We start from the raw sequence: 12916 nt of genomic DNA, 5'->3' as shown, positions 1-12916 counted from the left end.
GAGAAATATGAATTGTCAGAACTTGTTTAAAGGGAAATGGTGAGAGAGAATAAGTTGCCTTCTGTTCCTACTGTTTAGAGTCCAGCTGCTTTAGTAAACTGAAAACAAGGTAGGAAGAAGTTTCAACCCTTGGGTACCTCCAAATGAAACCTCCACACAGGACAACTTTGTAGCCATCTTGCTCTTCTCTCCTTTCTCTACTGAGTAGACACAACTTCCTGAAACAGAGTCATAGCCAAACATGATTAGCCCCATGGCTTTGTTTTTTCTCCGTAAGTATTTGATGATTAAATATAAACACACAGGGTATTTTATTTTATTTTATTTTTTATTTTTATTTTTTATTTTTTTGGCTATACACGGGCCTCTCACTGTTGTGGCCTCTCCCGTTGCGGAGCACAGGCTCCGGACACACAGGCCCAGTGGCCATGGCTCATGGGCCCAGTAGCTCCGCAGCACATGGGATCCTCCCAGACCAGGGCACGAACCCGTGTCCCCTGCATCGGCAGGCGGACTCTCAACCACTGAGCCACCAGGGAAGCCCCACACAGGGTATTTTAGAAAGTACCTTTAAAGGTATTTTAGAAAGTACTGTTACCTGGGTTGGAGACGGGACAAATCCCTAGAAATAGTACATGTCAGAGACTGTAGTTTTCATTAATTAATGCATATAGCCAGTGAATAACTAACTGAACTACTTCAGACTCATAGATTCTCTTCCTAGTGTGAGAACTGATAAGCTAAGTGGAAAAAATAGTCCTGTTCCTGCAGGCAGCATTAAAAGAATGCTTGCAGTTTACCAGAAATAGGGTCTAGACTGCACGTGTGGATATGGAAGGTATCTATTGGCACACAAATTAATGGTGCAGAAGGCTAAGGATACTATCCTCATTTAAGCAGAACTAAAGGACAGTGCCATCATAGGACATATGGTAAAATTCTGCATCCCGGGAGAAAAAGGAGTATTTATTTACTTGGAGACTCAAAAGAAGAATATGAAATGAAAATTATAAGGCAAATGAGGATTTTTTTAAAAATCTGCTTAGTGTTTTGAATAACACTCAAGATGAGAGTTTAGCTATGAAATAGAAGCTGAGAGCTTTAAGGAAAGAATAGGCTTGTCATTAAACGAGAGCTGTTAGTGGAAGGTAGTCTGTGAAAGCATCTAGAAGTGTATAGAAAAGAAGACAGCAGACTGAACCCTAAAACTCTTATATTAAAGAAGTACATTTCATTGCCACCTTCTAATTATAGACATTTTCCCAGGCATCTACTGTTTTCATGAATCCACTCTCACAATTAGCAGTTTCAAGCACACTACCTTTCTGCGTATGACTACCAAATCTTTAACTCAGTTTCTTTCACTCTTCAGACTCCTATTTCTCACTGCTATGTACTTCTCTTTGAACACTACACAGACACCACAAATTGTGCAGATAAGTCAAAATAATAATTGCCCTTCAAGTTATTTTCTTTTTCTAACTTTACTTTTTTTGATGGTACCACCATCCAGTCATCCAGGATTAAGAAAGCCCAGACGCATTTTAAGTTCCCCCCCCTCCCCTTGTTATACCAAACCCTCTAATTAACAGTGACATGCTCCCCTCTGAAAACACTTAGTGTGGGCACTGTTTACATCCAACTTAGACTAATGCATTAGCCTCCTAACTGGGTTCCTCTTCCATTATTTTGCTTCATCCTTCTTCATTTTTGGCCGTCGTTTCCCTATATACACTCCACATTGCAGCCAAATCACAACCTGCTATCTGATATTCTTTAAATATCTCCAACCCTCTTGTATTTATATTTGTCTTAATTCTTCTGTGTCCTCACCACCATCCACCCATCCACCCTGCCACAATCTCCTCCTTGGCTTCTCCTTGAACAATTTAAATCCATTTCAGGAGCCTTTTCTTTATTTCATTTAAGACCAAGCTTTTTTTCCCTTTCTTACAACATACCACATTTTGCCTCATAATCTTTGTACTTGTCTACTTGCTTTACTTTCCCAGGGCTCCCTGAAGGCAGGGGCAGTATCTTACTTAGCATTGTATCTGTTATAGACCTAAAATGCTAGTGTGGACATAAACAAGAATCCATTATTTATTACAACAAATCCTCCAAAGGATTTTCCACTTACCTGAGTATTGTATCTCACACCTGGAAGATTAATACTCTAGAAGAAATGTGAATTCTTATGCCAAGAGGAATCTCATGATTTCATAGGCTCTCAATTTTCATAACTGGTTTCTGTTAGGAAAGTTAAATTTACCACCAGAAAGTTTCAAGTGATGACATTAGATGAAACAGAAATTCCTTGCTTTTGAAAGGAAGTGCTTTATAAAGTAGAAATATTGAATGTTGTCCTAGTGTCTTCATACCAGGAGGCCAAGGACTGCAGGAAAAGGGTCTTTTTTGTCTTCATTCACTTTCCTCCCTCAGTTTCTGAAATGATTCTCCAGAATTTCTCCTCATAAAAAAGCCATGTGGATGAAAGGCTCTTGGTGCTGCAGCCAGGAGTCAGTGCTGTGCCTCTGAGGTGGGAGAGCCAACTTCAGGACACTGGTCCGCAAGAGACCTCCCAGCTCCACATAATATCAAACGGCAAAAATCTCCCAGGGATCTGCATCTCAACACCAACACCCAGCTTCACTCAATGACCAGCAAGCTACAGTGCTGGAAACCCTATGCCAAAGAACTAGCAAAACAGGAACACAACCCCACCCATTAGCAGAGAGGCTGCCTAAAATCATAATAAGTCCACAAACACCCCAAAACATGCCAGCAGCCGTGGACCTGCCCACCAGAAAGACAAGATCCAGCCTCATCCACCAGAACACAGGCACTAGTCGCCTCCACCAGGAAGCCTACACAACCCACTGAACCAACTTTAGCCACTGGGGACAGACACCAAAAACAACGGGAACTATGAACCTGCAGCCTGCAAAAAGGAGACCCCAAACACAGTAAGATAAGCAAAATGAGAGAACAGAAAAACACACAGCAGATGAAGGAGCAAGATAAAAACCCACCAGACCTAACAAATGAAGAGGAAATAGGCAGTCTACCTGAAAAAGAATTTCAGAGTAATGATAGTAAAGATGATCCAAAATCTTGGAAATAGAATAGAGAAAATGCAAGAAACATTTAACAAGGACCTAGAAGAACTAAAGATGAAACAAGAAATGATGAACAACCCAATAAATGAAATTAAAAATACTCTAGAAGGGATCAATAGCAGAATAACTGAGGCAGAAGAATGGATAAGTGACCTGGAAGATAAAATACTGGAAATAACTACTGCAGAGCAGAAAAAAGAATGAAAAGAACTGAGGACAGTCTCAGAGACCTCTGGGACAACATTAAATGCACCAACATTCGAATTTGCGGGGTTCCAGAAGAAGAAGAGAAAAAGAAAGGGACTGAGAAAATACTTGAAGAGATTATAGTTGAAAACTTCCCTAATATGGGAAAGGAAATAGTTAATCAAGTCCAGGAAGCACAGAGAGTCCCATACAGGGTAAATCCAAGGAGAAACACACCAAGATACATATTAATCAAACTGTCAAAAATTAAATACAAAGAAAACATATTAAAAGCAGCAAGGGAAAAATAACACACAAGGGAATCCCCATAAAGTTAACAGCTGATCTTGGCAGAAACCCGGCAAGCCAGAAGGGAATGGCAGGACATACTGAAAGTGATGAAGGAGAAAAACCTGCAACCAAGAATACTCTACACAGCAAGGTTCTCATTCAGATTTGATGGAGAAATTAAAACCTTTACAGACAAGCAAAAGCTGAGAGAGTTCAGCACTACCAAACCAGCTTTACAACAAATGCTAAAGGAACTTCTCTAGTCAAGAAACACAAGAGAAGGAAAATACCTATAATAACGAACCCAAAACAGGTTAGAAAATGGGAATAGGAACATACATATCGATAATTACCTTAAATGTAAATGGACTAAATGCTCCCACCAAAAGACACAGATTGGCTGAATGGATACAAAAACAAGACCCATATATATGCTGTCTACAAGAGACCCACTTCAGACCTAGAGACACATACAGACTGAAAGTAAGGGGATGGAAAAAGATATTTCATGCAAATGGAAATCAAAAGAAAGCTGGAGTAGCAATTCTCATATCAGACAAAATAGACTCTAAAATAAAGACTATTAGAAGAGACAAAGAAGGACACTACATAATGATCAAGGGATCAATCCAAGAAGAAGGTACAACAATTGTAAATATTTATGCACCCAACATAGGAGCACCTCAATACATAAGGCAAATACTAACAGCCATAAAAGGGGAAATCAACAGTAACACATTCATAGTAGGGGACTTTAACACCCCACTTTCACCAATGGACAGATCATCCAAAATGAAAATAAATAAGGAAACACAAGGTTTAAGTGATACATTAAACAAGATGGACTTAATTGATATTTATAGAACACCCCATCCAAAAACAACAGAATACACATTTTTCTCAAGTGCTCATGGAATATTCTCCAGGATAGATCATATTTTGGGTCAGAAATCAAGCCTTGGTAAATATAAGAAAACTGAAATTGTATCAAGTATCTTTTCTGACCACAATGCCATGAGACTAGATATCAATTACAGGAAAAGATCTGTAAAAAATACAAACACATGGAGACTACACAAAACACTACTTAATAACAAAGTGATAACTGAAGAAATCAAAGAGGAAATCAAAAAATACCTAGAAATACCCAACACAGCCATAAATAAATAAATAAATACATTGTGTATTATTAAAAAAAAAAAAAAATACCTAGAAATAAAGGACAATGGAGACACCACGACCCAAAACCTATGGGATGCAGCAAAAGCATTTCTGAGAGGAAAGTTTACAGCAATACAATTCTACCTTAAGAAACAGGAAGCATCTCGAATAAGCAACCTAATCTTGCACCTAAAGCAATTAGAAAAAGAAGAACAAAGAAACCCCAATGTTAGCAGAAGGAAAGAAATCACAAAAATCAGATCAGAAATAAATGAAAAAGAAATGAAGGAAATGATACCAAAGATCAAAAAACTAAAAGCTGGTTCTTTGAGAAGATAAACAAAATAGATAAACCATTAGCCAGACTCATCAAGAAAAAAAGGAGAAGACCCAAATCAATAGAATTAGAAATGAAAAGAAGTAACAACTGACACTGCAGAAATATAAAAGATCATGAAAGATTACCACAAGCAACTCTATGCCAATAAAATGGACAACCTGGAAGAAATGGACATTCTTAGAAATGCACAACCTTTCAAGACTGAATCAGGAAGAAATGCAAAACATGAACAGACCAATCACAAGCACTGAAATTGACACTGTGATTAAAAATCTTCCAACAAACAAAAGTCCAGGATCAGATGGCTTCACAGGCGAATTCTATCAAACATTTAGAGAAGAGCTAACACCTATCCTTCTCAAACTCTTCCAAAATACAGCAGGGGGAGGAACACTCCCAAACTCATTCTACGAAGCCACCATCACCCTGATACCAAAACCAGACAAGGATGTCACAAAGAAAACTACGGGCCAATATCACTGATGAACATACATGCAAAAATCCTCAACAAAATACTAGCAAACAGAATCCAGCAGCACATTGAGAGGATCATACACCATGATCAGTTGGGGTTTATTCCAGGAATGCAAGGATTCTTCAATATACGCAAATCAATCAATGTGATACACTATATTAACAAACTGAAGGAAGTAAACCATATGGTCATCTCAATAGATGCAGAGAAAGCTTTCGACAAAATTCAGCACCCATTTATGATAAAAGCCCTGCAGAAAGTAGGCATAGAGGGAACTTTCCTCAACATAATAAAGGCCATGTGTGACAAACCCACAGCCAGCATCATCCTCAATGGTGAAAAAATGAAAGCATTTCCACTAAGATCAGGAACAAGACAAGGTTGCCCACTCTCACCACTCTTATTCAACATAGTTTTGGAAGTTTTAGCCACAGCAATCAGAGAAGAAAAGGAAATAAAAGGAATCCAAATTGGAAAAGAAGAAATAAAGCTGTCACTGTTTGCAAGTGACGTGATACTATACATAGAGAATCCTAAAGCCGCTACCAGAAAACTACTAGAGCTAATCAATTAAGTTGGTAAAGTAGCAGGATACAAAATTAATGCACAGAAATATCTGGCATTCCTATACACTGATGATGAAAAATCTGAAAGTGAAATCAAGAAAAGACTCCCATTTACCATTGCAACAAAAAGAGTAAAATATCTAGGAATAAACCTACCTAAGGAGACAACAGACCTGTATGCAGAAAATTATAAGACACTGATGAAAGAAATTAAAGATGATACAAATAGATGGAGAGATATACCATGTTCTTGGATTGGAAGAATCAACATTGTGAAAATGACTCTACTACCCAAAGCAATCTACAGATTCAATGCAATCCCTATCAAACTACCACTGGCATTTTTCACAGAACTAGAACAAAACATTTCACAATTTGTATGGAAACACAGAAGACCCCGAATAGCGAAAGCAATCATGAGTACGAGAAACGGAGCTGGAGGAATCAGGCTCCCTGACTTCAGGCTATACTACAAAGCTACAGTAATCAAGACAGTATGGTACTGGCACAAAAACAGAAATATAGATCGATGGAACAGGATAGAAAGCCCAGAGATAAACCCACATACATATGGTCACCTTTATTTGATAACGGAGGCAGGAATATACAGTGGAGAAAGGACAGCCTCTTCCGTCAGTGGTGCTGGGAAAACTGGACAGGTACATGTAGAAGTATGAGATTAGAACACTCTCTAACACCGTACACAGAAATAAGCTCAAAATGGATTAAACACCTAAAAGTTAGGTCAGAAACTATCAAACTCTTAGAGGAAAACATAGGCAGAACACTCTTATGACATAAATCACAACAAGATCCTTTTTGACCCACCTTCTAGAGAAATGGAAATAAAAACAAAAATAAACAAATGGGACCTAATGAAACTTCAAAGTTTTTGCACAGCAAAGGAAACCATAAACAAGACCAAAAGACAACCCTCAGAATGGGAGAAAATATTTGCAAATGAAGCAACTGACAAAGGATTAATCTCCAGAATTTACAAGCAGCTCATGCAGCTCAATAACAAAAAAAACAAACAACCCAATCCAAAAATGGGCAGAAGACCTAAATAGACATTTCTCCAAAGAAGATATACAGATTGCCAATAAACACATGAAAGAATGCTCAACATCATTAATCATTAGAGAAATGCAGATCAGAACTACAATGAGATATCACCTCACTCTAGTCAGAATGGCCATCATCAAAAAATCTAGAAACAGTAAATGCTGGAGAGGGTGTGGAGAAAAGGGAACACTCTTGCACTGCTGGTGGGAATGTGAATTCGTACAGCCACTATGGAGAACAATATGGAGGTTCCTTAAAAAACTAAAAATAGAACTACCATATGACCCAGCAATCCCACTACTGGGCATATACCCTGAGAAAACTGTAATTCAAAGAGTCATGTTCCAAAATGTTCAGTGCCACTCTATTTACAATAGCCAGAAGATGGAAACAACCTAAGTGTCCATTGTCGGATGAATAGATAAAGAAGATGTGGCACATATATACAATGGAATATTACTCAGCCATAGATAGAAACGAAATTGAGTTATTTTTGTAGTGAGATGGATGGACCTAGAGTCTGTCATACAGAGTGAAATAAGTCAGAAAGAGAAAGACAAGTAATGTATGCTAACACATACATATGGAATCTAAGAAAAAATATGTCATGAAGAACCTAGGGGTAAGACAGGAATAAAGACACAGACCTACTAGAGAATGGACTTGAGGATATGGGGAGGGGGAAGGGTAAGCTGTGACAAAGTGCAAGAGTATCATGGACATATATGCACTACCAATCGTAAAATAGCTAGGTAGTGGGAAGCAGCCGCATAGCATAGGGAGATCAACTCGGTGCTCTGTGACCACCTAGAGGGGTGGGATAGGGAGGGTGGGAGGGAGGGAGACGAAAGAGGGAAGAGAGATGGGGACATATGTCTATGTATAACTGATTCAGTTTGTTATAAATCAGAAACTAACACACCATTGTAAAGCAATTATACTCCAATAAAGATGTAAAAAAAAAGAAATATTAACATTTATGACAGATTTTCTTTAGTACTTTACCATTGGGAAAACATTGTAAAAGTTGAATGTTTTAAGTTATACCTTAAACTTTTACTTTACTTTGTTTATAAGGTGAAAATACATACTAAGAAAATGATATAAAATTTTACTAAAGCAGGTTAATCTTTGTAATCTAATGCTAAACTACCTCCTGAAAAATTAAAATATTCTTGCTCCCTTTGGGTTTTTTGGAGATTTTAAGGAAATTTTGGTATTCACAATAGTTTTATGGATAAAAGACTATAAGCTTAGGAAACTTTTGAAAATTTATAAAGTCTTAAAAGTAAGTCAAGTTCAGTAGCATTGAATGTACTAGCTTAACTATCTAGCAAGCTTGCTGGGTTCATTTCTTTTTTCAACTAATATTTATTATAGATGTACTAGGCAGAAAGGATTTAGGGAAAGGTGATCACCTTATAGAACTTTTATTCTAGTGAGACATCGAATATTAATGTTTGATAAACTGGAGTCATTTTAGAATAACTTCTCTAGTTTTGCTGTTTTCAAATTTCATATTTATGTGATGTTGATGAGGTCTGAGTAGATATGGTGAATATTTTGAAATCAGTCTCATTGAATTTTGGTTTATAATGAGGTAAGTAAACAAATTGAGCATTTTAGTGGCATTTTAGTGGACAGGCTGGATGAAAACTAGTTATTGCCTACGGTTACCTCTTGATATTCCGCCTTACAGACACTACAAAACTGCTGATCTAAGTTGTTTTCCGAAAATAGTTATAGCCAAAACATCTCTGTATGTTAGTGTTTATATTATTGATACATTCAGTGTAAAGGATGGGAGAACCATGTTCAAAAAGAATAGTTTTGTTTACAGTAACAAACTTTGACCTATTAAATGTTTTCTCATACTTAGCTAGTTATTTTTTCTTCTCTTCAAGTGTTTTCCTAAATTTATCTCTTTTGAATTTCTTTTATTTATTTATTTGTTTTTTGCTAATTTGGATATCTTAACGTATGAAGATATGAGGAAGAGGATGAAGGATGAAAAGTCCCTGAGTAATACTATTTCTGATTGTAGTTTCCTATTTCAACTCATGTCTTATGTAAGACTGCCTTAGTAAAGTGGCTTTTTGGTGAAATTTTGTTTAGTTTTTAACAGTTCATACTTTTCTCTGGTAACTGCCTCAATGTCTATTATATTTTAAAGCCCCCTCCCCCTTTGTCTCATACATAGGGGAAAATAGGAAATTATATATTTTTTAAGTCTTACCTATGAATTTCCACCATGATTTTCCATAGGCTATAGTATATAGTTAACTAAATGCTTATAAACCAGTGTTGCAATCTAATTTTTTTAAATATACACTTTTAGCATATACAAAACTAACATCACCAGTGAGGGCAGATGGCTATCTAGATGTGCCTCTAGATAGGATACTTTATCTATGTAGTATTCTTACTAAGAATGTATAAGTGTAATCATTAAGAACCATCAGACTGAAAATAGCCAACGTTTATTAATAAAAAGTGGAGGATGGGGCTTGTATTTTAAAATACTAACATCATAAAAGACAAAAGCAAAGCTAGGAAGACAGTGACAACTGAATGTAATACTTGACCCTAGACTGCCTCCTGTACTGGAGGTGGGGAAGTGGTATAAAAGACATTACTGGATTAATTCACAAAAGTTGGAGTACAGAGAGTAGATTTAAGTATTATTTTAATGTTAAATTTACCAAAGTTATTAACTACAGTGGTATGTGAGAGAATGTCCCTATTAGGAAATATATATTGAAATATTACAGAGTAAAGGGCCAAAATATATGTGACTATTCCTTCAAGTCAAAGGGAGTGGAGATATATATGTATGTATGTGTGTATATGGTTGGGGAGAATGAAATTTTTTTAATGTAAATAGAAATATATCTATGTTTCTATATTTAGTATTCTCTATTTACTTCTGTTTTATTTTTCAGGAAAGCAAAATAGATGAGCACCATTTTGTTGCAGTAGCTCTTAGGAAACCCAATGGATCTAGACATCAGGATGTAAGATTTTAAGATTTCTCTGATTTTTTTCTAAAAAGCATGTATTAAAGTTGAATTTGTTATTTATTGATGGAAATAATCATTTGGTTTATATCAGGTTACAGGTTTTGGCTTTTTTTTTTTTTTAATTATAGACTTTAGAAGTGTTCATTATCTAATCCTTAAGATCATCTGGGATTTCACAGAAATGTTTTAAAAGTATGTTACTTGCTTCTTCACATTCAAATACACTTAAAAAATTTTAGTGGTACTGTCCTAGTATTCATATATTCAGTAGATATTCAAGATAATCACTGTCTTGGTCATCTTAACAGTGGTTTATTTCCTGGTGAATTGGGGCTGTCTTTGAATATTAAGGGTACCAAGTTGAGGGATAGTGAGTAATGGAATTATCTGTCAAATTGAACTCCTTCCCCTTTTTATAATACTCTGCTAAATTATTTCCAAAGTGTCAAAAATGTGAGAGATCTTGTGATATATTCTAGCATAACATCAATTCTTCCAATCAAAATCGATTTTTACTTTCTTCTGCTATTTAATTGGTAAGTTGAGAAATTTTTTAAAAAAGAAACCTTAGGGTCTTGACTCTCAGCCTACATATAGTTGTGATTCTGTGGAAGTATTTATTTAAGGAATACTGATAATGTCACAATAATTGAAGCTATATGCTTATTATTATTTTTAGGGAATCTCCGTGAGAGAATGTAGTGTGATCAATATGTATGCATCGTTACTTTTAGAAAAAAAGCTCAGTCTACAGATCATGCCTTTGACAGATTAAAAACATTAAAATTCTTCATAGATTATTTTCTTTTAAAAGGATGACATGTTAAAATTGACCCCTGTAATCTGAAGATGTTCCAACCCAGGTTACCTGTCCTTGTGTGCTAAAGTCTCAACATTACCCTTTCTGCTAATACCTTATGATTCCATAGAGCTTTATATATTTTGTAATGTCTGCACATGGCAGTACTTTCTTCTTATTTCCCTGGAGACAGCCTATTTAGGCAGCAGTGGCATAGTGAGAAGAGGGTGAGGGTACTATTCAGAAGACCTGGCTGAGTTTTCAGGCTCAGGTCTACCATTTAACCTGTGTTGTAAGCTTGTATAAATTGATTGATCTTACTGAGCCTCAATTTCCCCATCTATAGAGTTGAGGTAACAACCATATCAGCATAGTTATGAGAATTACATCATATAAAATAGATATTAACCTTGTAAAAGCACTGTAGAAGACCCAAGTACTATCTTTAGTAGAATGTATACAATGTTAAAGACAGTCCATACTGGGCTGAGTTGTGAACAAGGGCTCTATCATGGAGTATAAGATATAGTTTAAATTTAGTGTTGAATGAGTCATTTCCTAATGAAGTGTTGCATCTCTGTGTGGTTATGGGTATTTTATGAGACGCACCCTCTAGAGTATTTCTCAAAAGTTTGCCTGGTGGTCCCTCTCTATCAGAATAACCCACCTGCTTGTTAAATTATATATTTTGGGATCCTTTTTGACTCATCTACTGATTCAGAATTGTTGGATGTGTGGCTCAGTAAATCTACATTTTAAACAAATACCACAGGTTATTTTTATCTACAAAAAGTTTGAGAATCAGGTTATTTCATATTTTTCTTGATTTGTTATATTGGCAACACTAATATAAGGAGTAGAAGCAATTATCTAGAAATGCTACTATGTTGTAATTTAATGTTATTGAAGTATAATTTAATATTGCTGAAATGTGATTACTGATTTCTTATTTTTCTAATTATAAAACTGACCATAAGATTAATATGCAGTATAACATTGAGGTAATCTAATTTTTTACCCTTTTAGGTTTCATTTCAAAGTGATTCTAAACCAACCCAGAGGCAGTTTACTATTCTCACCTTTAATGATTTAATATCATCTGCTGTTCCTATGACCCCTGAAGATCCTTCATTTTGGGACTGTTTTTGCTTCACAGAAGAAATTTCAATACGAAATGGTACAAAGTCATGATATGATTTTCTAAGTAAAAAGGGAAATGAAAACTGTAATCTTCTGTATTCACTAAAAAATAAATGACTGAGAGTATCAAATTTTATTTCACAAAACAGTTTAGAAAAAGAAGAAACAACTTTTCCTATTAAAAAGGCAGACTCCCAGTTCAGGATAGCTCACTAGAATACATGTTTACCTCTTCTTCCTCCCCAAAATCGCTTTGGATTTACTGAAGAAATAGAAACTGGTGGGAGAATCTTAAAGTGATATATGTTCATTTTAGAAAACAACAGAAAATGTGAATTCACAAGAAGGGAACATTTGAATTCCTGTCTTTCAGAGATAACTATTTCAGAGGTAACTATCCCTAAAACCTGGAGTATCTTCCCAGACCTTTTTCTTGGTAAACGATTCCATATTAACATAGTTACTCTTTTTTTAAATGGGAACATACTATTTTTAATTTTTTTTTCTCTGAACTGTATATCTGCTGTTCATAAATATACTGCTGTAGCGTAACTTTTAGTGACTCTAAAGTATTGTGTTGTGCGGTTTCTATCAGGATGCTATTGACCAGAGGTAATAATGTTCAAATATAATCGACTTAAGTAACTAAGGACATTTATTGTCTCGCATAAACAGTTCAGAGGTGTCATTAAGGACACTTTTTTTTGCCTCAGCCTCAGCTTATTGGTTTTGCCTTAGGCTTGTCTCCCTCGTG

At 35.9% G+C, this 12916-nt stretch overlaps 1 protein-coding gene across 1 annotated transcript in view; it reads left to right on the top strand.

Moving 5' to 3' along the window:
- AASDHPPT (aminoadipate-semialdehyde dehydrogenase-phosphopantetheinyl transferase) overlaps window positions 1-12468 on the top strand; it is a 30018-nt gene extending 17550 nt beyond the window's left edge. Inside the window, exons 5-6 of the mRNA XM_007455883.1 lie at window positions 10146-10217; window positions 12049-12468. Of these exons, the coding sequence (XP_007455945.1) occupies window positions 10146-10217; window positions 12049-12213 (237 nt within the window). The 3' untranslated portion in view covers window positions 12214-12468. The remainder of the gene's footprint in view (window positions 1-10145; window positions 10218-12048) is intronic.
- Window positions 12469-12916: the final 448 nt, after the last annotated feature.

This window comes from Lipotes vexillifer, unplaced genomic scaffold (genome assembly GCF_000442215.2).
Source record: "Lipotes vexillifer unplaced genomic scaffold, Lipotes_vexillifer_v1.1 scaffold1581, whole genome shotgun sequence".
Classification (NCBI taxonomy): domain Eukaryota; kingdom Metazoa; phylum Chordata; class Mammalia; order Artiodactyla; family Lipotidae; genus Lipotes; species Lipotes vexillifer.
This window is presented reverse-complemented; position numbering and strand designations above follow the sequence as displayed.